General features: G+C 41.1%; 1 protein-coding gene across 5 annotated transcripts in view; it reads left to right on the top strand.

The window, feature by feature from the left end:
• Window positions 1-799: 799 nt before the first annotated feature.
• Window positions 800-27,610, top strand: part of TRIQK (triple QxxK/R motif containing) — a 63,409-nt gene continuing 36,598 nt past the window's right edge. The window contains exons 1-4 of one of the 5 annotated variants that reach the window (XM_075085385.1): window positions 1,014-1,096; window positions 16,073-16,223; window positions 16,676-16,798; window positions 19,095-19,175. In XM_075085385.1, the coding sequence (XP_074941486.1) occupies window positions 16,762-16,798; window positions 19,095-19,175 (118 nt within the window). In that variant the 5' untranslated portion in view covers window positions 1,014-1,096; window positions 16,073-16,223; window positions 16,676-16,761. Of the gene's footprint in view, window positions 1,097-15,568; window positions 15,665-16,072; window positions 16,224-16,675; window positions 16,825-19,094; window positions 19,176-27,610 lie in introns of those variants that run through there. The other 4 variants (XM_075085384.1, XM_075085388.1, XM_075085387.1 and 1 more) reach the window with 4 other exon arrangements.

The raw sequence follows: 27,610 nt of genomic DNA, 5'->3' as shown, positions 1-27,610 counted from the left end.
AACTGCCACATTCAAAGCAGCTAGATACCATTAGTGTGAAATTTCTTGGCAGAAAAGGTACACAGAAAGCTTTGTGTTTCATCGCTTGAAGTCAGGACAGGCTGTATTTCTAAGAAAGCTGTTTCATTTCAGCCATCCATTAAGCTTGCTACAGAAATGACTGGAGAAAAACCCTCTGGTTTGGTATGTATGTCAGACAGAAACTCTGCTTAATCAACTTTTCTGTAGGCTTTCTCCACTCTGTATGCGTGTCATCAAGAAAGATGGGGAAGTTCAGCTGGGTATGGCTTTCACTTTCTAAGCTGCAGAAGTAAACTAAAGCAAATACTTATTTGTGTCTCTTTCCTTACAGGGCAGCGTTACACTTGGTTATTGGCTGCCATTTTGCAGGAAGCAAAGTGTGCGCTTGAAATACTGATCAGTAAGCTGTTCCAAAAGTCAGTGGCCTACTTCTAGCACGGAAGTGAATGAGCTATCTGTTGCAAGGGACCTAGTATCATCTCAAGGTGAAAAATTACCTGCCAGGGTTATTAACTTCCCATGTGTTGGTTTTAGGATCTTAGAAGCCGGTTCCCACTGAAGCGGGCCTGTGATGATGATGTGAAGGCAGCTAACTGCTTTTCATGCTACATGTTTGGAGCAACATTGCTGATACGGGTAGGCAGAAGAGCAGCAAAAACTGCGCAGAGGGAGTGAGGGAGGATGCCGAAATACTACTCCATGACTGAACTTTCAGCCTCCTGCAAAGCATCTCCCCTGGCAAATCCAGGGAGCCCCCGAGAGGCGCAGGCGGGCGGCACTGCGGGGCCTCGGCGGGAGGTGAGGGCCTCGGCCGCCGCCGCCCCTCCGCCGGGCCGGGGCACAGGCCCTTCCCCTACACACCGCCGCAGGTGCCGCCGGGCCGGGTTAGCCCGACGCCGTCGGGCTCGACGCCCCGGCCCGCCGCAGGCCGCTGCCCGGCGGGGCGGGCAGGAGCGGGAGGCGGGGCGGCGGGGGCGCTCGGGCAGGAGGCGGCGGCGGCGGCGGCCCCGCCAGCACAGGAAGTCGCCCCGCCGACGAAGGAGGCAGGAGGCGGAGCTCTGCCGCTCGGCCCGAGGTACCGCGCCGCTTCCCGGGGTGGGCGAGGGGCCGCGGGCGCCGGGGACGGCCGGCACCGCCGGGACTGCGGTTGTCGCGGCAACCGCCCCGGGGCGGCGGGGGCGCACTGCCCACCGCCCCTTCCGCGCCGCCATTGGCCTGCGGGCACGGAGCGTCCGCGCCGGCGGCGCGCTCGGCCGGCCCGCTGTCCGCCGCGGGCCTCCGCTGCCATTGGCCGGGAGAAAGCGCTCGCCTCCGCGATTGGCCGGAGCGCGCTGCCAATCGGGGGGGGCGCCGCGGGCGCCCGGGTGCCGCCCTCGGAAGGTGGGCTGAGGGGCCGGGAGGGGTTAGGGGCGGCCGCCGCCATTTTGGGTGTGGGCGGGAAAAGCCCCGTCTCTCCCTTCCTATACGGCCCGTACTGCGCCCGGGAGGCGAGAGCGGGCAGCTCCCCGCAGCGCAGGGGTTGGCCGTGCCACCTCACATAGCCCCGAGCGCTCCTCGGCTGCCTGGCCTAATTCCACCGTGCCCGCAGGCAGACGTTGCCGGGCTGGGTCCGTCCCCAGACTGTACTGACCGATGTGGAGGGAAATAATCCCCCAATCAAAGGGTCTCCTCGGCGAAGGCTGGGTTCGAGGCTTGGCCCGCGGGCTGTCGGGAGCTGACAGGAGCCTGCGATGTCTCCATGCGAGGATGCGCCACAGCTTTCCCTCATGAACTCAACTCCTTGTACGCTGCCCAGTAGAGCAGTGTGGCTGGGTGCGTGCGTGCGAGCGAAACCCCATCTGTATGGGGTTTCCCAGTGTCTGGGAGCTGGACAAGCAGCTGCTGTGTGTGTGTGACTAGGCTGGCCCCCTGCGCGCAGCGAGGCCAGGACGTGTTGGAGCTGCTGCGTGTGTGGTGTGTAACAGGGCTGTGCGTGGCTTCGCACGTGCAGTAAATCTGATACAACTCGGGCTTGTTGAGCTGGCTGTGTTTACCTTGCAGGTGTGATGTGTTCCGGGTACATTGGACTCCTTTGTGTTTTCTGCAGAGTGCGCTGATCATGCTTACGCTCAGAAAATCCTGGACAGAAAATGGGAGCTACAACATTTCTAAATGTGAAGTGTTGGCAGGGATTTCTGTCAGCCTACTACTTGTGTGGCTCTCAAACTGCTCTGCCTTACGTCGGCCTACATAGTTATGAGGACAGAGCATGGTATTAGAAAGTTCCTCTAAAAGAGCTTATGGTGTAACAGGGCTGTATGTACAGCACACGCATTCATACTCAGTAATTCAATTACATGTTACATAGGGCTCAAGTTCTTTGCTGTTGGGGACGCGGCTCATTTCTTGAAGAGCTAATCAGAATGGAAGGGTACCTGTTAATAAAGATGTGTTGACTTTCTTCCAGCCTTTGCTACTGACGTATGACTTAAGTAGTGGAAAATTGTAGAAAGTGATGTTTCAGGGATGCACAGAAAATCTACAAGTATGGGGAGACCAACCATTTTTAAAGTAGGTTCATTTGGCACATCTTCCTTGCCTGAATCACTTCATCTCTTGGTACAAAACGGGCTAGGGACAAATTTGGTTGTTCAGAAAATAGCTTGTTTGCCCACTAAGGAAAATTTGGCAGATGCTTTTGTTGATGTGATTGTCTCTCATTATGAATTAGTACAATTTACCCTTCTAGGACTTATTTTCTGTCTTCATGGAAGCTGTGAAGATGTTAGTCTACTTCAGGCCATTACTTGTGAGCGTAGAGAAAACAAAAAAGTGTTGGCTTTGAAATAATCACACCAATGCAAACCGTTGACACTTTTTAGGAAAGGGCAGTTACTCACTTTTTTCTGTTACTCTTGCTTCAATATGTAAATCCTTTTTGTATTTTATTTTATAGTTTATGTGTAGTCTTCCAGCTGAACCTGTTTGAGCAGGGGTAGATGAACCCAAGTAAATGACCGTAAGGTCCCTTCCAACATCGATGATCATCTAATTCTGTGAATTTGGTTTATTAATTTAACCAAATAGAGATTACAACAATATTCTACAGTTGAGTTCTTAGTCTGTTAAAATAGTACTTTGTATCTGCAAAAGCGATATAGAAAATACTCAGTTGTTTCAGCACAGATGTGGGAGCTCTTCAAATATATAGGTTTTAAAATATTATTTCAAATCAAATTACTAAAACAGAAATTCACGTTAGCATTGGTAAAGCTCCTCTTTTCATTATCTTTAAATCTTTTATCGATATTTATACAAACACATGTATGTGTTTCTATTAACTTCCATAAAAACAGGACTATCCTTCCTTTTCAGATGCAGGCAGCTGCGTTCCTGAATTCAATTACTGCATCACACTGAATGAATAGGATTTTTCCATACATCTTTCCTTAAAAAGAGACTTTAGCAAAAGGTAGTATGCAACAAGATATATACTTTTCTTCATAAAATCAAGAATAAAGGCAGTGCTTTTATTACTGTTTTTTATTTTATTTTCATAAGCTTGAAATGTGCAGAGCAAGCTTATATGCGTTGGAAGATTCCACATGCACTTCTGCCAGTTCCCTGACTTCTTCATAGCTCTTGTCCTTACACTCTGCAGCCTCTTCAGGAGAGGAAGCCAATTTGTGTGGGAGTTTTATAGCAGTTATGGGAAAATCCTTTAACTCACTCTTGGTCACAAACACAGAACGAAGACTAGTAATGTAAGCTAATATATTAACCAGTGAAACTTCCCAGTGTGTATCTAGGATTTACTTGGTTCAAATATTTCAGCCAAATCCTGCAGCCCAATCTTAAAGGACAACTTAAACTCCATGCACTTTATGGCAGTACCTCCAGGAAGCATCCAATTTTAGTAGACTCTACATAGTCAACAAGATGAGGGTTTCTTTTGCAGTGCAGTGAGGACATTTCCCTTGGATTTTTCTGTGAAATTTATTTCTTGATAGTTTTAAAATTCTTTCAAAAGAAACCAGACCCATACTGTCAAGATTACAAATAATTCATTGCTGTTGGAATTTTAGAATTTCCATGAGATTTTTCTCATAACTAGGAAGTTCTTGGGTTTGTTTTCCTTTGGGATATTTCTGTATTAATCTATATTTTTCATTAGGCAAGACAAGCTGTGAATTACAGAAGAGGATGGGATACTGTGGAAAGGCTTTATGTGTTGCTAAAGCAGGCTAGTGTTACAAAATGGGGTTACATGTTAAAAAAAACCTACCTCAGTTTAGTATCATCTTGGAGAGCTGGGTCTCTCTATTAAGTACTTACTCTTCATAAGTAAATTGTTATGTTTACATGTTATGAGATACATAAAGAGAACAAAGGACAGATGGTTGTAAGGTGTAGACAGAGAAGCTAATGATTTTCATTTACAGTAGAAGTCCCCCTAATCCTGCAACCCTCTTACAACACTACTGTTGTAATACAGTTACTCCTGAGAAGCAGGACTGCAAAAGTATATGTTTGCTGGCACAAACTCTGTTTTAAATTTTTCTGTTCTTGTGGAATTTTTTTCATTTGCTTGCAGGTTTGCTTTTTTTTGAGGAAAAAAATATGAAGAGATTTACAAAATACATACAAACTGATGATTTTTTAAAATAAAAAATGAATTGCTTTTCAGTGAATGGCTATCATTTCAAATGAAGTCTGCAATGATTAAATATTAAAATGATCGATGGTTTAAATTAATGTAAAAACTTTTCAGGAGATTATTACAAAGATTAACATTTTTAATGTTTTAACACTTCCATAGTTTATCAATCACAGACACAGTGAAACTGTTTTTAGTTACCAAGCTGATGATCTCATATATCATTGCAGTATTATGTACAACATAAACATCATGGTGTCGCTGGTAGAGGAGATGATGAGACACAATTTATGTTATGGCTCTTTAACAATCAGTTTTAGTCTTGAAGTATTTTTTGACACACAGAATAAGCAGATAAGTTTCTCCCCTCCCCCCCCTTTGGAAAGAAGAAAAGACGGAAAGATAGTTCCCGAAAAACTGTGGTGGTTGCCATTTAAGAAGGAGCTCTGTTTTATGTAACGGCAAACATAGGTGGTCACTGGTACTGCTGCAGAAGAAAACGCACTTGCATTAATGCAGCTTTAATATCCCAGAATTATCTGCAACAGCCTATGATTTCTGATACATTTTTATTCATTAGAATTATCTTTGAAGGTCATGGGAAAATGTCAAGGCACCCCAGGTGCTTTTGATTCACTACGTGCACGTAGATACCCCTGTACTTCAGTGGGCTGAGTAAACACTTACTCCAGGCATTCTTGAAATGGACAGTGCTAATCCCTTTGTTTTCCATTTTTTTCTGCATTTTTTAGCAGCGAGACTAAAAATCAGTGTTAGCAATTTTAAGTTTGATTTTGCCTCTCTAACCACATGTTGCAATGATACAACGAAGCTTTACACAATACAGGTCATTGTGTCCCAGGATGCTGTGCAATGTTAAGTTGGTAATTCATAAATCAACAAAATACTGCTTATTCATGTGTTATGATTGTTCTTGGCATCGTCCTTCATCCAGTGTGTTTTTCCATCAAAACGAAGACAGAATTGGAAAGACACGGTGTGATGAATTAGTCGATGTAAACCCAACAGCAGGTGTAAAGAAGGATGGGAGGTATTCAGGAGAGGAAGGGTGAAATAGGAATCCAGGAATAGATGTTGAGCTGGTGAAGTGAGTAAATGGGGAAAGACTGTTCTGACAGCAGAAGTTTACAGTGGAGAAGTCACTTGTACCAGAAAGGGCAAGTATGAGAGAGGGAAAGAGCAAAGGTTAGCACTATGTTAATATTGAGAATGGTATAGGGAAGTTAAAATCTGGTGGGCAAACTGAAGCACACCATTTTGTACATGTTTGTTGTCAGCTACTAATGCTGCTGTTTCTGTTCTTAAGACAACAAAACAAAAGATGGGGTTACATCACCTGTAGCTGGTTGCCTCTAGCCAGAAAGCCAAATTTGTCCTCGTGTATTTCCATTGAAATAAAATAAATAATGGAACAAAATAACCTTTTATGTTATGAACTGTTTTTTATAGTGGGGAAACAGATTGGGTTGGAAATGTAGCAGGTTTCAAAATTTCAGTTGTTTTCTCCCTGGCTGTGCTGTGTGGTGTAAATGAAGAAAAGGTTAAGTTTACCCATGATAATTCCCTCTCACATTTACATTATCAATCAGCCTTTGTAGCTTTTTGTGCTTTTATCTATTGTGTTTTCATTGTTATCATTGCATATGAAGTTCTCAGTTCTACAAACTCTTATGCTCAAATTTATTCAGGAATGGCTCTGACAGATGTGCTCTGGAAGCCCTAGATGCTGTGGTTTAAGATGCTGCCAGCTGGTCGCCTTCTCCCCACCCCTCAGATTGCAGTCTGTACAGAAGAGCCAGCAATACCTCCACCTCAGTCACTGGAGTTTGCTTCCCTCACCCTCACCTTTCTTTTTGGATGGCTTGAACTGATGCATAGGGTGGGAATGGGCTCCTGGGCCCCGGGGGCAGAACGTACCTCCTCTTGTTGCCCTTTGCCAGGGATGAGAAGCCTGTAAGAGAGAGGTGATTAAACACCCTGGGTCAGTAACATCTTAAACCCTCTCAGATACCCAAAGCTTGTTTCTGGGATTCCCCTGTAGATTCCCCTGAACGTGTTTTAAACTTCATATTTTAAATTACATATGTTTTCCACTTGTTGCTGTACCAAGTTGGTGTGAGGATATTTCAGCACTTGGCTTTACCATGTCACCGTCTCTACTTAAACTCCCACCTCACGCTTTTGTCTACTCATAAAAGTGATCATGCTTAAAAGTTCATATTAAAACACATAGATCTTTCTTTCATGTGGTATGTATGCCATAGAAATTGTGCAGCAGGCGGTTTTAGTGTTGCACCCATTGTGCGTGGAACTGATTGCAGTGCTTCCAATTAAGATTACATCACTCACTTCACTGCTAAACCAGTTTTGTTATTACTTGCATTCTTGCCAAAAGGAAACAGTTAACCTGAAGCAGTGTATTACTTGTTTTGTTTTTGTGTCTTGGCTGTCAAACTGAAAGTACACTATTTGTATAGCTAGCATTTAAATTTGATTAGGTCCTTGATTTACTGTTACTCAACTAAAATTAATTTAAAAATTAGGACTGTACAGTAACAATAAAATGGATAAAGAGCTGGTGAGCTGCCAGCACTCAGAAGTAATGGCTGGAGGCCACTGTCAACAGATGAGAGCTTGTCAGGACTTTCCCCAGTGCTCGTGTTGGGTGTGATGCTTTTTGCTGTTTTAGTCAATTCTCTCTTTGTAACCATAAAAGCAATAGTGAGAAACTATGAATGGTTCAGTGATTGCTGGATTGATGAAGACGGGATGAAGTTTAAAGTGTAGCTGAGATCATGGGGACATGAGTCTGTTAAAATGCAATTTGTCTGCAAACGTGTCGATGAAGAAGGAATGCTGGGTGTGTGTGCAGCATGGAAGATTTTATCTTGTAAAGCTGTGACTGTGCGAAGACTTCGGGTTGTGAGGAAGCACCTGTAGCCAAAGGGGATTCAAGTGCAGGGCAGGGGCAAGAAGGGCTGGTGCTGTCTAGTAGAGGTAGGGGGAGAGGTAGGAGGGCTGTTTGAATCCCTTGAATAATATCAGTGCTAGAAAGTTACACCTAGATCTAATTTCTATGAAAAACATGTCCTGAAAAATTTGAAAGCATCATGAAGGTCCTGGAAGACACAGAATTAGTTCTGTTGATGGTATTGCTTTTGGCAGGTGGGCTTGAGAGTGGGTTCAAGCTTGCCGTGATGTTTCTGACCACACGTCTACCTCACCTCATCCATGTTGGACCTCAGCAAGCTCTATTAGCTGGCTGTCCCACCTGGCTGCTGCAGGGGCCCTCCTGCGTACAGAGTGTTGGGTGTCCTTGGCAAGGCTGTGCTGCATCTGTGTGAATTTGTCATTTCTTCCCATTACCATTACAGAAGTTCTGGAAAGCATTGTTTCATTTTTGTTGTATATATGCATCTTGGAAAGCTTCCTATAATATGTTTTTTTAACTTTAGACTTTGGTGTGATTAAACTTAAGTATGGTTTTAATGGAACCACAAAGAATTGCAGCAGCTAATAATTTGCCGTTTTTTTGATTCTGCAATCATAAAATGGTCAGAACAAGGATGGATGTTGCTTTCTGTGGAATTTTTTTACATATGCTATTTAATTTATGAATGAACCTTTTTTAATTTGGAGTGAAAAGGTTAGCAAAGCATACTTAGATTGTTGTTTACTTTTTTATTCTGAAAGATAGGATAATTTGAAAGCCTGGATTATTTTGGTATCTTTCTGGATATACGAAGCAGCAGACCAACAGGCTAAATAAGAAGAAGGTATTCTGGAAAAATGATTATTATAGAGACAAAACCTATTTTAAAAGCTTCAAAGTATTTTCATTTTAAGTACACCAGTGGGGTTAAATAGTATTAGTAACTTCTGTTAGAGTAACAGATCATAATAATTTAAAACAAAAGGTCCCAGCGCACTTGCTAATATCCTTTATGGCTTCAGTGAAATACGTCTGAAATGATTTACAAAGCAAAGCTTCTGGATGAATTCTTCCAGTTCTACATGGGAAGAGAGGCTGTTTATCTTTATGCGTGTTTATATAGACCCATGGAAATTATGATCTAAATGCGGGTACCATACTAAAACATCACCATATATGCAGAGTAAAGAACTCAAAGCACTTGCATTCTGTCATTTACTGCACACAAGTAATGTATATTGTATAGGCTCGGTTCAATTCTGTATCGTGACCATAGAAGGACTCTATAGAATGTGTCTTGTACCTTGAGGAGACCTTCAAGGGGCAGGAATGCTGTTTGTAGGAAAAAGCTCAGGGCAATGTCTCTCTGACGAAACTTACCTCTTGTCTGGTTTTGAGCCTTCAGACTTAAGCACTGTCAGTGCTGGAAATAGTGAAGAGCTGGAAAGATGTTTGCCCTGTACTATATTGGTATACATTTTCATTAACTTACCTTATCAAAAGAATCAGTATGGCAACAACTGGGATGGCTGTAAAGCTGAGCACATGGGACAGTATTTCGGAAGTTAAACGCAGAAGCAACTTAGCTAAATTAGCCAAATTTAGCAACCTAGCTTAGGTGAACTCAATTTGTTGTATGTTCTAGTAGGGTTTTTTTGTTGTATGCACTCTACAAGGCTGGATTTCAGGCGGTATATCCCCCTCCTCCTAATAAAACTTTATGGCAGTGCTGAAGCATATGTTCTCCTTTGACTCTAGCCAAGGGCATGTGCAAACCCCTAGTGCTTAGAGAGACGCACTCAGGAAATTAGAGCGAATGGAGTGGGTTGTTGTCTGCAGTTTTATCTCAGGCTAGGGTTTCTGAAGAAATGCTTGCAAGCTGATAGCTATGCATTAAATGATCTCTTTTAGGAGTCTCGTAACTATTTCATTCCCTTCCTAACTAGCTTGAGGTATAGAAATCTCTCGTAAGAGATATCTTTTAGGCCAGAGAAGGCCAACATTTCACATGTCAGAACACAGGTTCTTAAAAATGTGCTGTCTCCAAAAGCATCAACCCATGAAAAAGTGTTCAATTTTGTACTTCACTAATATTTTTACAGTAAATATAACTTCGTGTGTACTGTGTGACTTGAAACATGCAAAGGAGTGGTTTTTTCCAATGTATTAGTCTTGGTGTCATCCTTTCCTTTGTCGTTCTCCTGGACAATGAACCCTGCAGCAAAATTTCTTCCTTGCGACGCACAGACGCTGTTCAGGCGCAGTGGGAGTAGATGGGGACACAGTCTTCTCCCATCCTGTGGCTTATGGGGAAAGCTGTGAAAAAAGCCCAAGCAGACATTTGCGCAAATGGTTGCCTCAGGACCTTGAGACATTCACATGACTTTCTGCTATTTCAGCCGATACTTCTCTACTGGTTGACTCTTTTTCTTTTTGCTGCCTTCCCAGCTGCACTCCGCACTTGTCTGCTCTGCCTTAAAATGAGGCAAGTAAACTGTGTACCATGTCTTCTGATGGCTATCAAAGCTTATTTCTTCATTTGGCACATATAAAGGTTTTAGCCTCATTTTGATCCATTCTTTTAATTCCATTTTTGTTCAAGATTCAGTTTTTTGATAGATGTCAATGATCTTATATTCCCTTTTTGCCCAGATAGAACATAAAGCTCCTCAAGAGATGATATATACACTATTACTTTGTCTTAAAAATCATTGCCTTTGATGGGATCTCTGGGTAGGCTTCAGGAGAGCCAAGACTTGAGCAGTTTAGGTATAATCTGCAGAGAGCGTGCTTGTCCTATTGTTTTGAACTACTTTGGAAACTACTGAGCTGATGTTATTTAAGCCGTGTTAAACTCTTCACCTAATTATGGCCTAATCCTTCAAAACCAATAGAGTAGGACTTGGTTTTGAAAATGCTGCTGCTAACATCTATGGGTCTCTTTGCTAAGCCTGACTATTAGGCTTGTTATTAAGTGTTGTAGGGCTGAACTTTACATTTGATATGTTAACATTAAGATCTACTGTATTTTCCACTGGTTTTTGCCTCAGACAATTTTAAAGAAAAAAGTACAAAAAATTATATATTGTGTTAAGGCTAAGGAAATTTGTGTCAGCTTTATCTTCTGATCTTTATGGGGAAGATTAACAGGTTATTCTGTCTTTAATCAGTTATTGAAAAACAGGGGAAAACACAAATGCCAAAACCACCAAATTAAAACACTTCATGTTTCTTTTGCCTGCTGACTAAAATAGATTTTTTTTTTAAGCTGAGTTGCTTTCCTGAATGCATAATATAGCATGTGAGATGACAAAAGTAGCATAAAACTATTTTTCTTCATTCATAGATCAGTCTATTTAATACTCATCGAGCTGCGGTAGTTTCAGAGAAAGGAGAAAACCGACATTAATTCTGAACGCAGGATGGAAAGATTACCTTTTAAGTTCTTTCAAACACAAGGTTTAGTAATGGAACTAATAATTCAGTTTTGCTGAAGTGTTACGATTAGGTCTACGTGTACTGAAGTGTTATTTGCTGCTGTCATTTGTAGCCTGCTTTCAACTTTTGCATGCTTGCTCAAGGTAAGAAGGGAGGCGATCATTAGGCTATAAATGTGGTGACCAGTTTTAGCAATTACTATGACTTGAGGTCATGTGTGATGGGACATCGTTTTATCCTACAGTGAAACATATAACAGAAGGGCGCATTTGTCTGCCTCCCGGCTTTGTGCCCGTGTGGCTTATTTGTGGCTCTTTTATCTTCTTCTGGTTTTCAGTTAGGTTGACTGATAAACAGGAACGGACTAGTTGCCGAGAGATGGTTTTCTTCTCGAATGATAGACAAATTTTAATGAAAATGGAATCAAAATAGATGGGATATTAGTATTAGAATTAATGGGGAAAAAATTAAGCTGAAACTTAGCCTAACATACTTTAAAAAGCATTTTTTAAAAAAACAGGGTGAGAGGAAAGGAAACGTTCCAGCAGTTTCAAATTGTCTTGTTTTGATATATTATTTCAAGGAAAGTATTTCAATTTTTAAATAATTAACTCGGATATTTTTTACTTTTAATGGCCCAAGATAATGCAAGTGGGGAAAAAGGCACATTAGAAACAAAAAAAAATTAATATGGAATTGCTTACTGTCCCAAGATTTTTTGTGTGTGCATAACTTTAAGAGTTACAAGATTTATGCTCACTGAAGGTTGTTATCCCATTTTGCAATATTGAAAACATCATGAAATAGACTTTCTGTCCTCTGGATGGTTGTGAACTGGAGCTTTAGATGGATATGCTAAAGGGGTGTATAATTACTGCCTAAATATTTCTTCTCACTTGAGGAAGAAATAAGAATTTAATTTCTGTCAAAAATGAGCCTAAGCTTAAAGTCTACAAATGAGGAATTAACAAATGTATATAATTAAAGCACCCAGGCTTATAGCAAGCTGTGACTTCTGGCAGTCCCAGAAAAGGAGTAACATCTGGGAAAAATGGAATTTTTGTCACTTTCAAAAGCTAAAGAGAGGGGAGAATAGAGGGGTTATTTTCTGATTTAAGGAAGGGAAAGAAGTCACTCTTCCCCTGCTATAACACCTAGCAGGGCAAAACAAAGCTTCTGAGGTTTTGGACTAAGATTTCAGTGAAACCACGTGGCGCTCTATTAAATTCAAGAATTGTAACTTCATACCGTATTAGAAGTGAAGTGCTTAGGCAGACTTAGCTGATTTTGAAATTTAAGGTCTATGACCTCTAGCTTTATACCTGTTATTGAAATTATTCCCTACTTCATCAAAGGAAATGAGTGCTGAAGGGGTGTGTGGTGGGGATCAAAGAGGGAATAAAACTGCCTGGATTTAACTGAACCGCAAAATGTTCGCTGCTGCCGCTTCAATTACTGAGACAGAGCAAATAATTGTTCCTTGTCGTTGCTCTTGACTCGATGAACACGAGGCAGAGAATGCGTGCTTCGTTTCCATCTTGTGCAGGCGTGGTGGTGGTGGTGGCGGCGGCGGTGGCGGCGGTGCCCTCCCTGCTTACTCTCAGATCACGGAGGTGTTTGTACAGCGTCTGTGGTTGTTCCCATGGAGGCTGTACCCACTTTTGGTGGATGTGCCTCTGGGCGTTATGGTGGTCTAGATGCCTGTTCTTTTCCCACCCTTTCTACCTCTGATTTTACCATAGTCCCTCCCTTACCCCCCTAAAAAAAAAGTTTAAACAGATTCTGTTGTTTTGAAGAATGTTATTCTTAAATACTACATATGGTGTCATTTATTGTGTAATTTTCCCTTTAGCAGAGATTACTCTTTCCTCTGGGAAATACTACGTTTTGAATTGTCTGGCAAGGCAGAAGCGAACCACATGTATGCTTTTTCCCTTCATGAACTTCTTTAAGGATATTTTCTTGACACACCAATGCCGTCATATTCATAAAAATGAAAAAAAGTTCATCTTTGAACATTTGGAATTTTAAATTTGTTCAGATGAAGATCTGTCTTCATATTAAAGTGAATATATGTTTCACAGATGGTGTAGCTCTACTCGGCTCTGAAGTGAGTAGGGAATTTGGTTCTGAAGACAAATAACAAATCCTAATGATGAAAAGTAAACGTAAGGTGCACAGAATCGCTACAAATAGGAATATTCTGCAGCAAGATGTCATACTATTTGTATAACAAGTATAACACCAATTGCTAAACAGATATCTTCTGTGTAAGTAATGTTTTTATAAGTGAGTTTTGGCCTAGTATATTTTGATTCTTTTTCCCATAGAAGCTGTGACAAACTACTCTACTGGGTATGGAAGGAACCTTTGACACTCTTAATAGCCTTTTTTTGTTTAAAAAACTAAATTTACGTAAGTATGAAGTTTTTTAAAAAACTCTTAGTCAGGTTTTGCAATCCTTGAAATTTTCACTTTTTTCCTGGCTGTCATGAATACATTTAATAATAATCTTTTCAACTCTTCAGATATTTAAAAGCATTTTGCATCTAGGAAAAGTAAGTAGACGTTTTGTTAGAGGAGCAACCGCAAATATTTGGTCCTAAATAGTCCCACCAAATTTTAGGTACTTAGGGGAGATTTAGGAGCATGGCAAGAAAGCAAGATTACCAGAGGCGATTTGGATTCCTTACCGTTGCACCTCTTTCTTCATTCACTGTAAAGGGCGCGGAGGTGGCCTCCTGCGTAACTTGGGTGTCTCACCTTCCTGAAATCAGGTGGAACTAATCCGGATTGTTGATGAAATTCATTTTTTGTAGTATATTGCCTCAGGATTTTGAAACATCAAGGAGAACGTGCTGAGAATTCATATGGACTATTACCTGTGTACTACTTTTGTTAAATAAATTTAGAGCTAATTTCATGGTGTTTGTAGGCACCGTATAACTAATAAACAACAGAGCAGCTCCTTTCCTTAGAGTGCAAAGGGCACTTGCTGGAAGTAACAATGTGCGTTTTGTGAACTATGACACAGCCTGATACATATATCAGATTAAAAGGTACAATTCCTGGATGGTTTTAACTGTGTGATATGTTACAGTGTTTATTGTCCTTCGATATGTTACAGTGCTTGTTGTCCTTGTGTAGAAAGTTAAGATTATTTTAGTAATATTTGTTTCAACTGGAGTTATGGATCCTGTTGTTTTGATTAGTTTTCCCAAATTTAACTGAATTTAAATCACCTCTGCTGCTTTCAAGGTTAACTTAAGTGAAGAAATGTTAAATACCTTCTATTAAAGGAAAATTAAATAAATCACCAAAGAAAGTAGAGCTAGGTTCTGCAAGAAGCACCATGGGCACGTACTCTTTCCTTTGAAATAATAGTCACATCCATTGAGAGAGACTTTCCAGAGAAATGGTGAAGACTACTGTAAGACTTATGAGTAGAACATAAACCTTTTTTTTTTTCAAATTTTTTGGTTTGTTTGTAACTTTTTTAAAGTAGTAGCAGTAGTAAAGGTTTTTTAATTATTTCTCTTGGTTAAAGTATGGTTAAAATACTCAGCTGCATTATTCTTACAATTTTGGTAATTGTGTTTCACTGCATTTCCTCCACTGCTGTACAGACAGATCTTAGTTACTGTACTTCAGCGTTACACCAAAAAAAGCCAATTAAAATAACCAAGCTGCATGCAGACACCTTCCCACTTCAAATTCAGTGATACCAGTTCTTTGGAATAACTTGATGTTCACAGAGGATCTGATGTGCTCCTTGGATTTTACCTGAGGAAGATAAAAGGCTATTTTTGCTGTCCTGTAACTTGTAAGGGTTTTGATATCCATTATTTATTGAACTATGAGCTATGGAATTGACTGGTAAAAGACCAATTCTTTCACTTTGAATCATATGATTTGGGTTATGAGTTCAAATTATCAACCTGCATTGCATCCAGCAACAACAAAAAAGAAGGATTTAAGTTAGGTGTCCATGTGCAATTAAAGATAAGGTACTTGTGCATGTACGCAGATATTCACTGTGCATTCACCGGCATTTTCAATTAACAGCTGAAGACTTGGCCTGGTACTTCTACATTCTGTAGTGTTTCTTTTCTATCCTGAAGTTTTACTTGCTTTACTCTCACCTGACTAGCTATATTTCAGCTACAAAACTGGTCATTTAATTGAATATTTTTATTTCTTTAATGTGCCCTCTATTAATATTTCGGCACCTTATGACTGAAGAATACAAACATACTATCAAACATCACCGCTAAGAAGGTTTGTACCCATGCACATACATAGATTTTTGAGTGTTCACTCGTTCACATTTTAGGCCTTATCACTGTTATTAATCATTTGTATTGCGCCATAAATGCACAAAGTGCAACCTCTGTGCTATATAGTCCCTGTACTTACTTTTTTATTAGTATTTCTAAAGTCATTCACGGTATGTTTCTGTTTCATTAAAGTAATTGCTTTAAATTTTTTTTTCTGGTTGATAGAGGCTGCGTATGCATCAAGAATAGAGAATTGGGATGTAAACGCTTCTGTGGTCAGACCCTGAATGGACCTTCAGAACTGGGTTTTATCTCACAATATGCTATTGACAGTTGGAGGTGATAATAAGCAATTTATTGTGTGCATTAATTATTATCAGTCACTGCTTATGAATAAAAGAGGAGGAAAAGAAAAGTCGTGTTTTTCTGAGGGTGTAAGCCTTCAAAGGGGAATTACTAGAGGGGAAGAGAAAGAGGGTGAAAACCAGTGAAGGGAACCACAAAAACAAAGATGTCTTTTGACCTTGTAGTATCTCTGAAATAGCAATACACAAAAAATCATTCCATTGGGCCTCGCTTCATTTTCTTAAAACCATCTTTTGTAAAAGCTTGAAAGTTGAGGAGGGTTCATGTTGCCTTCAAATGATCTGGAATTACTCTTGACCTATTTTTAGTAGCCTGTAAAAAGAGTAGTGACAAAATTCATTATGTGTTTTTCAAATGGTTATGTACTTATTAAAATTCCAGGGACCTGAAGGCTGCTTGGGGTGCACGCAGCGCCGCGCGCTGCCTATCCCTTCCCTTTGGCAAAGAAACAGAGGAAAGGCCAGATCCTCCGCTTGCTGACGTCGGAGGCAGAGGCACGGCCAGAGACAGCTCTGTGCAAATTCCATTTACAGTTAAGTTAAGACAACCAAGTATTGTAGGATGACCACTGCTATTTTAAGTGGGGAGAAAACACTTTTCAAATTGTTTTGTGACTCATAAATGTTCCAGGCTTTTCCTTTATGGAAATCTGATCAGAAAGTTACGTTGGAAACCACTCCTACAGCAAGGTTCATAAATAATAAATATTATCTGTTATTAATCCATATTTTAGTTTAACTCTGGCTCGTGGCAAGTTGCTTCCTCAGGGAATGCAGGATTCTTTACAAAAGAAGGTGATGAGCCACAGTCCCCAAGGAATTAAATTGTGAAAACAATCTTGGTTTTGTACATGCTAATATAGATCTGTTATTCCCTTTCCACATCTATCACAACACATTCTAAATTGTGGCTGATCTTTTATGCAAATAGCTGCCTTATTAGACGTTGCGGCTGTATGTGCTAATGTCTCCATGGGTTTCTCAGGCGTTTGCTATCTAACCATCAAAGCAGTGGAAATGAATGATGATTACTGCATCCCTTTGAAGAACAAAGAGGAGTCAAGGTTCTAGATGCAGGAGTTGGTGACACTGAGCCACATGGGCAAACGTGAGCATCTCTGTGCCTCGTATTAGGTCGGGAAATAATTTTTGCCTGCATTTTCTTCGTTTGTTTTATTGGCACTGCTAAAACTGCAAACATTTTTCACAGCTGATGTTTTGTTACAAAACACTAGTAGGCTATTGAAATTACAAAAGGCGAGTCAAAATAGTCTCTAACAATGGCATAAAAAAGCCAAGAACTAGTTTTGCAGTGTAAAATGTATTTGTTATCATCTCCTCAACTAGCTGAAAGTTCAAATGGTACTTTTATTTTCCACTCTCATTATTCTGATGTGAACATTATGTGAGAAATACAACTCGGTTGAGAGAATAGCTGGGAAACATAATAGAGGGGAAAAAAAACCCCAGTGGATTACAGTTCACTGCTTATGTGTTTTACATGAAATGGGAGTATTCTCTGAATTAAACCAAAGTAATGTATGGAAACATTAGAACACTATAATTGAGTTTTCAGTTCGGATTAAAAAATAATGGCAGTCTTTTATACTTCGTTATTATTCCTGAATTCCTTTAAAAAACGTTGCTGATTTTTGAGCACCAAAGTTCATTTTATACTCTGTGTTCCACACTTTAGATTAAGGAGCCTGGTTGTCTCTTGTTCCGGATTTGTCATTTGACATTAAATGCCAATAACTCTTATAGAACAGCTAAATGCAAAAGAAGAAACTGTGGTTTTAAAATGCACAAATAACTGGCGGAATCATTCCTGCAGCTATACTTTAGACCTTGTTTGAAGCTATAAAGGAAATAATGGTGGACATTTAAGGTTGTGATGCTGGCGGTACTCCATTCAGCAGTGCCTTGGCATGCTGTTTGGCCCATGGTTTGGCATTGCAGTGCCTTTGAGGGCTGCGTTTCCCAGACAGCATGCCTTGGCAGAGCCCAGGGAAGCTCGTCTTGCTGTAGCGCAGCTGGTTATGCCTAACAGAAAAATAAAACTTGCAGATACTCACAAGGCCATATGTGCTCAATCTGCAGACGGTTTGTGGCTACCCAGGGCAGTTCAGCCAAAGTTTGCCCTTGGCACTGTGCTCGCTGAGGCCGGTAGGGAAAAGGCAAGTGTTGGCTGTTGTCTGTCTTCTGCGCTCGAACAGTAAATCTGACGCTTCTGGAAAATGTCAGTCCTCTTGTGAGCACAGGGGTTGCTGTTGGGCCGCTTGTGTCATAAAGATGGTCAAACAGTGGGGCTTATCGTTGCTGTGATGGGTGATGTCTTCAGCCCAGCCAAAATAGTTGAAAACTAGTGTTTTGAGCACAAACGTGACCATAAAAGCCAGGTATTTTTTGACTATGGAAAAAGAGGTGAAATGAGCATGTTTGTTGAATCTTACTGTATCTTTTGAGTGGCAGCCCTGTGAGGGAATGAATAAGAGACCGTAAGGTTTTGCACGTTGAATGGGTATATCAGGGGTTTGCTAGAACACTACTCAGGTGACGCTATTCAGTTACAGGGATGGTGTGGGAGCACCAAAGTACCAAAAGGAGTATCACTGGATGAATGATAGTGCAGTTCCCCGTGCAGTCCTAGTGTCACCTGCTTGTGCTGTGCAATGTGAGAAGCCCGTTCAAGAGTCAGGGTGGTTGTTACCTAAATGCATTGAAGGTGATTTAAACGTTCAGTACTTTGGCTGAGAGGTGTTAAAAGGGCACAGCCCCAGCTCTCACCTTTATTCTTCACTTTCTGTTCATTCGCAGATCTCTAGAGCCCATGATGGGAAGGTAGGAGAGTGTGAGGTTGCTGTGTTTCAGGTATCTCTTCCTCTCTTTTGCTCAGGGTGGCTGGAGGGCTGCGTCTGCAGGTGGGTTTCCCGAGCAGTTACACCCGTGGATGCACACATGCCTACTCCTGCCTCAGAGTCCCAGGCATGGTGTAAATGTGTCTGCCATCAACAGAAGCAGCTCACAATACTGCATTCACTCCCTGGTTTACTAAAGAAAAAAATTATATAGGAATGTAATTCAATGGTACCAAATGCTGAATTACAGTGCAATCAGTTTAAATCTTTTTTTTTCTTTTTTTTTTATTCAAACTAACAGGCATTATGTAATGTTAATAACCCATGCAATGGGAAAATAGGTATGTTTAGAATTTATCTAATAGTCTTCAGAATAGTGATGATTAACTCCAGTATCTCATTGTACTCTGGGAAGGCTCATGTCTTTGTGTATAATCATGTAAATGTTGCTTGTTACGTTTTTTTTCTGATGTTGCAAGTCATTGAATTCCTTAGTAACCTATTTAGGAATAATGCTTTTTTTTTTTTTTTTTCTGATACTGACAGTGATTTTTGGATTGAAAACGATGGGTAGAAAAGATGCTTCTACAGCAAGGACTCCTGTCGACCAGTACAGGAAACAAATAGGTAAGAGATCTGACCAAAAGTTTGTGTGCTTAAAAAAAAAAATTAAAAATCTCTGTTATTTTTGGCCAGACCAGTTAGTGTAACAAAATGAAGAAAATGTATTATTCCTCTTCAAAAACTTTGTTTTTCTTGTGACTGCTGCAAAATAATGCACATTCCAGGGAAGCATTTTTTATATGCTGTTGACTTATTCATTTAGCAAAACAGTGTTTCAGGTAACTTGAAAAAGTCCATGTTCTGTATTTGGAAATACTAGTGAAATACTGCAGTGCAGTGACTCCACAAAGTTTCTGAACTGTTGGAACTTTCCTAATTTTCCTGTTTGTCTCCAGTTTAAAATATGGGCATTTTAAACAAAATACTCTTCCTGCTTCATAACAACTTCCGATACACGGAATGGTGCAGACCGTAACATTGTATAGCTGCATTTATTCTTACACTAATGGAATACTTTTAACATGTAAATCTTTTATTTTCCTAGGTCTTTTTCTGGTCTTACCCATTCTATATGTAGGTAGCTTGTATATGAAGTACATACATGCACACATACGAATGCCCACAAGTATGCCCACACAGATACCTACGTAGCAGACTCAAATCCCTATTTCTTCGCTTAAACGTAAAGGTAAATGACTTATTTTTGGAATCCATATATGAGGATTCTGCCTCTATAGGTGTTAAATAATATTATAAACCAGACACAATATTTTAAAAGTAAATATGTAAAATGAAGTACCTTAATCTGTACTGAGTTATTTAAGTAAATGACTTTGTTTTACAGTTGCTAAGCACCCACATCTGTGTTTAAATATGCAGAAGAACAGCAAGTGTCTGGGAAAAAAAGGCTGTGTATAATGTACATTCTCATGGTGAAAGAGCTAGGTGTATGTGAACAATCTTATTTTTATCATGTCTTGATTTTTTTAGTGCTGCCTTATTATTTTAATATAAATTTTAATGTTTTTTTCTGCATTTAAAGTTGAAAGTAAGGGACTATTTCATATTTTATTTGTTTTAGATAGCTGTGGAATGCTCTATATTTCCTAGTCTTGGGCAGTTTGTGTGGCTGACTTGGTTCATTCTCTGAGACAGTTAGAAACATGGCTGAAAAATTCCAAGTACCTTTACAGATGGGAAGCAGATATGCTGGAAGAATGTTTAAATAGATGGGCTCTTCACTTTAGTGTGATTTAGGTTTCATGTATAAAACTTTGCAAGGAAACTATTACCCGGCAGACGATGACACCACAAATATTTCACCCAAATGGGTTTGGTGAGAAGTGAAAGCCCTGCAGCTCATCTTCGGGACAACTCATCCCGTGTAACTGGGTGTTCGGAGAGAAGACGATTGCATCAGCATTTTGTCTGCATGTTTTTCATCGCAGTCACTTCTTTTTCAGACACCTCCTGTAGGGTTGCTTGTATTCCTTTTGTGAACACCTTCAGGTGTTCACATTTGGAGTTGGTTTTGGAAGTCGTCTGCAGGGTGAGAGAGACTGGTGAGGTCCAGCGGGATCCCTGGAGAGCAGGCTGGGCTGCGGGAGCACCAAGGGACCGAAAAGTTGCATCTAAGTATCAGACTCACAAAATTACCTCCTGCTTTTTCACAGGTTGGGCTGTTTCTTGCACGTTATTACTGCGTGGCACTGCAGTTGCACATCTTGCACCCATGAGATGCCAGGACTGATCAGCTGTGCCTTAAGCAGTGGAGAGGACACTGTGCTGTAGCAAGGGGGTGAGAGTATTTGTATTGGGGCCCAGCAGTCAGAGGGGTTCTGTTATGCAATTGACTCTCCAGTTTCGGGCTAGCAAGTTGTCTGAAGACTTTGGCACCTTCGCTGTATATGATGGAGCACTGTGATCCATTAGGTACCACAAAATACAGTGTCTGAGGGGGCTTATAATAAGCTCATTTTCCTTAGATGCGACACATTGCTTTTACCTTGGCAAAAGTAAGTGTTAAAAATTATCATAGGGAAGAATCTCACACCAGCAGGCAAATAAACTATATAACCTAGGAGGTGTTTCTGTGATTGTAGTATTCCTTAGGGGACAGAGAGCAAGAACTAAAATAGACTGTCCACAGCCTGCCTTTTGCTCTGATGATGGTTGTTTCAGCTCCCACTCTGGTCATTCACTGATATAGCCAATGAAAATAAGTTCTCTGATCTCACCAGTGAACTTAATGAACATGAGAGGGGGGAGTTGAAAATTTATGGGTATGGTTTTATTCTGTAATGTTGTGGGCATGTTTGAGTTTTATGTATAAGCATTTTGGGCTAGCTTTAGGCCTGGTAGCTGAGCTTTGGTGGAGCTATCTCTCCAGTCTCATTATGCCTTTAGGTGTATTATAGGACAAATAGGTGTATTATTGACAAATATTGTCCAATAAAGAACTTTTCTTGCCATAATAAATACGGAAATATTTCATTTTTTTGCCACTGCTTCTTGGGTTTTTTTTCTTTTTATATAGTTTTGCGTAAGTGATGATAATTCAAGTGTTTATCACAGAATCACAGGATGGTTGAGGTTGGCAGGGACCTCTGGAGGTCATCTGGTCCAACCCCCTAGCTCAGGCAGGGCCACCTACAGCCAATTGCCCAGGACAGTGTCCAGATGGCTTTTGAATATCTCCAAGAGGGGAACTCCACAACCCCTCTGGACAATCTGTGCTGTGTTTGACCACCATCAGAGTAAAAAATGTTTTCCTTACATGTTTCAGCGTGTGCCCATTGCCTCTGGTCCTGTCACTGGGCTCCATTGAGAAAAGCCTGGCTCTGTCCTCTTTGCACCCTCCCTTCAAGTATTTATTTACATTGCTGAGGTCTCCCCTGAGCCTCCTCCTGGGTAAACAGTCCCAGGTCTCTCAACCTTTCCTCATAGGAGTGATGCTCCAGATCGTGAATTTTAACGCCTCTTGATCTAACTCTTCATGATCTGATTTAATTCAGATAGTTATTAGAAATTATACAGGAAGAATTCAAATATTTTTTTTTCTTAAAATCCATTCATCAAATAAGCCCTAGATTTGGCAGCTTAGGTAGGTGCTTTTGCAGGGGTGCTTTAGTGCGAGGCTGTTCAGTAGAAGGCCTCCCAGAATACGGAACACTGTCATGCTCCAGGACTGTGTAGCTTATGGGAGGGTCATTCTTGTTTGTAGAACAGAGGCGGAAGCCTCATCTGTTTTGGAGATGGATGTTTGATCACCCTTCCCCAGGTAGGTTATATCTAGAAACAGTGGGCAAAGGGAGGCTGCATGGGGCCTGTCTTTAAAAAATTAATCAAACCCGTTAAAAGTTCTAAATCCATGCTTGGAGTGAGTGCCATCCTTCCTTCCCAGGCATTCAGCATCTTTGTATTCTTGAAAATATTATCATGGATGCTGGCTGAACAGTTATCTCTTGCTGACTAATGGTGTGGCATTATTTTTTATCTCACAATTTAATGTTTTCTAGCCTCACTGGATAGAAGGTAGCCAGACTGAAGTGTTCTTAATACCTTTTTTTTTTTGATAGAAAATGTCAGTATTCAAGGAGCAACATGTCACAGAGTCATTCAACTTCAGCTCAGTTTTCAGTTAGATGTTTAGTGGAGTAATTTGAAATAAAAGCAGATTTTTAATTTCATTTTGTTCTAAGCTTTCTGGTTTGTTCTGAGTTTCCATACGGCACACCACATGTTTGCCCTGTGCCATGGTTCGAGTTCATGTTGATCACTTTAGTTCAATCATTTGCCTTTTTCTCTCCTCCGTGAGATCAGGGTTGCTCGTGTCTTGTTTGCCACTATGCTGTTAATGGTTGCTGTTTGCTTCAGTAGCATTTTCAGAGGATTCCCCCGGCATAGAGATTGATACTGCTCTTCTCTGTCAGCTGGCTTTCAGCCATCTCTCCTGCCATCAGCCAAAATTTATCTGTAGTGCCTGTCGTTCAGCAAGTGCATTGATGTCCAACAACAGCACTGTATTTTCTGTGGGGAGCAGAGGCAGCCTTTTAGTTATCAGACCAAACTGGCAAGGGCTTCATGAAGACTGTCCCCAAGTGGGACAGGGAACAACAGCGGCAACCTTTTCAAGCTGGCTTAGACTGTGGCTGGAGGAGGGAGGATGGCGCCAAGGGAATCTCTCCCCTTTCATTTCCCTGTGAGCAGCCAAGGATCTGGAGGAGGCATGAGGAAAAGTAATTTTAACACTCAGCTCTCTCACATACCCAAACATGTACCTGCAGTGCAAGAGCAAATGGGGCAGCTCTTCTGCATAGCGTTTCCTTCTCACTGCTGCTGTTTGTGCTGCTGTGCTTAATTTGCTGGGATCAGAAGAAAGGTGTGAGGCAGTATGCATCTTTCTGCATTTATGCAGCTTTGCTCTGCAAATGCTGTGAAAATAGCAACAGGTTTTGCACCATATTTGCTTTGTTTACTGTTATGTGTGCTTTAAGTTCCCGGAACAATTCCACATGTATATTTTCCATCCTTCTTCATCTGGTGTGTTGCTTGCTCGGTATGGAAGCCGAAGGATTTGTGGGTAGTGTTCATGACTCGTGTGATTGCGGGATCCTAAGCAGGCATACTGAGAGGATTATAGCATAACTAAAACCTGGTCTACAAATCAGGAATAGACATACTTTTGGCTCCCATTACTATTGTGTTGCTGTAGCATAATTTTTCATGAGGAGAGGTTGTTTGCCAATCATTCAACCTCCAATTTGTAGACTCAAAGGTCTGCTTATTGTCTGCTCTGTATCTTCTGACTTGGCGGCTTGATCCTTTAGGGGCTGGAGCTTATATAGGCATAGCCCAGGGAATCTCTGGAGTAAACAAAGCTCCTCACATCCCCCGGGAAGGAGTAAAAGTTATGAATGAAAATAGATTCTCTTTTTGTTTTGGAAAGCACAGGGTTCTAGGCTGAGCACGATGGCTCGGTGATGGAGGTGGTGCTCATCAGCATAGCACATGCAGAATGATGGGGTGGTGAAGGGGACTGGGTGGAAGTCCTGAGACCCCTGCTGTAGCAGCGGAGGAGGAGAGGGAGAAGTGCCCACCTAAACTAACAGAAAAAACCCTGTGGGTAAAGTCACCCCTTTTTTTAAAACTCCTCGGTGTGGGGAACTGGAGGTTCACCCAGAAGAAAGGCACCTGATCCTAGTGCCAAGGGTTACAGTCCCACTGTAGCCCCAGTGAGATGGAGAAGGGCTTGTCTCTCAGCATGAGCGTGGTGGGCAGAGCAGGGCTCTGTTGCCTCCCAGCCTCCTGCACAAAGTAGCTCAGCTGTCAGCTGGGTGACTGTGAAGGAAGGCAGCCCCAGTCTCCAAAACCAGGAGTCATTTGTGCAAGTATGGTTGCACTGACAATGTGAAGGAATATACTTTGGTGGGATGGATGGACGGATGGATCGATGGATGGAAGGATCGATGGATGGATGGATGGATGGATGGATGGATGGATCGATAGATCGATGGATGGATTGATAGATGGGTGGGGACTAGCAGCAGCAAGAATGTCGCTGGGGTTCCCACCTCCAGCTACCAGCTCAGTTGTGAGCTTGGACCTGTTGCCTCCCTGTGTCCAGAGGGAAGCCTTTCTTGTGGCAGATTGCTATCTCCACTTGCCCTGTCGCTAGAAGTAGTGTCTTTACTCTCTACCACCTCTGCTTTTTCTCTGTTTTCCATTATTGTTTACCTCTATTTTTTTACAGAGTTAATGTCCCTCTGCCTTCCTTATCCTGAGTACTGCCATTACGTCCTCAAATCAAACTGGCCACTAACAGTCTCCCTTTTCAGCTCAAGAAAAGCAAAAGTGTTACTTTGCCTGAAATAACTGAAATTTATTACATACTTTGAAGTGAAATGTGATTGTTTTGTTTTGTTTTGGACCAGGAAATGTTTGTTATCAGCATCAAAATTTTAGATTTCATTTCTGAAACAACAGCAACAGCAGCAACAGCAAAAAATGTTTGGACTGAATTTGTGCTGAAAATTTCAAAATCGCACCATTTGTCACAAAACAGGAGTTCCTGTATCTTTTGTCTGTTAAGAAAAGGCATGGGACCAGAAGGCAGCATTTGCATCATGAAGATTGCTCTCCGTTGTGACAAGAAAAGATGTAGCAGGACTGATGTCAACGAAATGAAAATTCTCCAACCTATTTTTTTAATTAGTCATCTTTTTTCCCCCCCCCCATATTTGATGTCAGTTACCCATTTACTGGGGAAAGGTAGGGAGGGGAAAAGGACCGAAACAAATACTTGCTATTCTAAGTTGAGACAAAAGGGAAGAGACCTCACCTACTGTTTAGAGTGCAAAAACAGCCCAAGGAATAGGCAGTTCCAGTGCATGGCATGCCCTTTTTTTTGTGTGTGTGTATGGACCATTACATTCACTGTCTTGAATTTTTCTAATAAAAATGTACTATTAAATACGTAATAAAGAGAAGTAGGGAAAACCCCCGCCTTTTGCTATTATGTGTGACTGCTGGCAAGTTTTGGAACCTTTTTCTATGTGGACTTTTGTACTTGACAGTGATAAGTCACAGATACCACATGTAGTCCGTTTTCTTTTGTTTGGGAGGAGTTTTAACAAAGAATTAATTTCTTTGTCACAAAAATTAAACTAGGTCTTTTGGTCAGTGATTTCTGTTTTGATTTCAGTTTTGTGCCAGTGGCATCACTTCTTGGAAACTAAAGCAGGAGCAGCTGAGTAAAACACTGCTGTGAAGTGAAGCCTAGTCTGGCTGTACTAATTTAATCCACATTCTGTGACGACTGGGATGTTTTTAAATATGTTCAGTGAAGGCTGATGATGGATTTTAAGCACATACAGTATGTGATCACTTATATTTTAAAGTCCAAAGCAGTAAAGCTATATTTTATTGCCTTGGCTTAGAGCATAAAAGGTGATGGTAGATCTGGATATGTACTTGTGTTTGTACAGATATTATTTAGTTTTCATTTGCTGGGCAGATGTGGTCCCAGCCTGAGGAGGGACGGGAGGGGCAGCTGCAGAGCCAGGGGGCTGCAGGAGCGTGTACACACACTGTGCAGAGACACTAAGGAGGAAGGTGGTGTATCTAACCCTTGGCTCCCATCCCCTCTTCATGGCAAAGGCCTGGAGTTTCTCTGAACTTGTTTGATTATACTACTTTTACTATACGTATACTACACTTGTGTAGTACTTCTATACAGATGGAGGCTCATAGTCTGCTCTTATTTTAATCTCATCAACAATATCACCATTTCACTCAGTGGAGTCGCTACAAATTTTTTTATGGGTGTAAATGAGAGTGAAATTTGACACACTGTTTCCAATTGCTGAACTGCATTTCAGCATGGTGTTATTTCAAGCACTTGCAATTCCTCTAAGTTATCTGGTGTCTACAGGGCTCTTGCAATGGTACGTATTTGTGCTTGTAGTTACGCTCAGCTTCTGATCCGTTCTTCAGTGGATTAATTTCTACAGTCAAAAAAAATCAACCTAAAACATCCTCTTTGCATCCTCTCCAAAATACATAAAAATTTCACTATAGACACATAAGCATGTATATATTACATTCAGAGGCAGAGCAGTTTAACGTTTTTAGAAATTCTTTCACTAGGCTTTGAAAATCTTAGCTCGTATGTGTGAAGGGTGGACTTCAAAGTGCTCATATCTCAATGTGAACCTGTAAATCTAACTTTAGACACCCATTTCTAAAAATTCTCAGACATAATTTTTCTATGTATACAGTGTTCATATATGTGCATTCTCTGCTGTTGTGCATGTGCTTATATTTGTAAGTAATACTATGTCAATATAAATGCGAAGAGAGTTGGCCAGTGAACTACAGATCTCATTTCCTATTATTTCGTTATAAGGCAGCAGTACAGAAGGCATAAGAATGAAATGCCCAGTGCACATGCACCTATCAAGATGTGCTTGACTGGTGTTTAAAGTGGACATAACGCATAGTAGTAACCGCACTTCTTCATTTAAAATGCCATGAGATGTAGTGCTGGTTTTCTGGTGCAGTTAAGTTTTGTCCAGCCGTTGTCCCGCAATGGAGGGTGGCAGTCTGTTAATCCTCCGCTGCTCCTCCGCTGTCTGGACTAGCAGAAATGAAGGCAGCAAGAAGTCTGTCGAGCATTGCAGGGGGCACTGGTCTAAGAGAAAAGACATAGAGTCCCCTTGGCTCAATTCAAGAGGTTTAACTGGAGGAACTTTTGTATTTTGTGCTTCAGGACGTGACCATGTACGTTATGTAGTTCAGCAGGTATTGCACCTAGTTGTGGTATTAAAAAAAAGGTTAGATGTCTGTGTTCAGGGTAAGCATGACCATAGAACAGTCATCTGGCTTTTGTAATGGATTTGTTCACATTGGTGATTGCTATCACACGGCCCATTAATTGCACGTTGTCAGGGATTTCTGTAACTGGTTTGTATTAAAATTATTTTTTCAGTGGAAGCTTT

The sequence above is a fragment of the Phalacrocorax aristotelis genome, chromosome 2, assembly GCF_949628215.1.
Source record: "Phalacrocorax aristotelis chromosome 2, bGulAri2.1, whole genome shotgun sequence".
Taxonomy (NCBI): Eukaryota; Metazoa; Chordata; class Aves; order Suliformes; family Phalacrocoracidae; genus Phalacrocorax; species Phalacrocorax aristotelis.
This window is presented reverse-complemented; position numbering and strand designations above follow the sequence as displayed.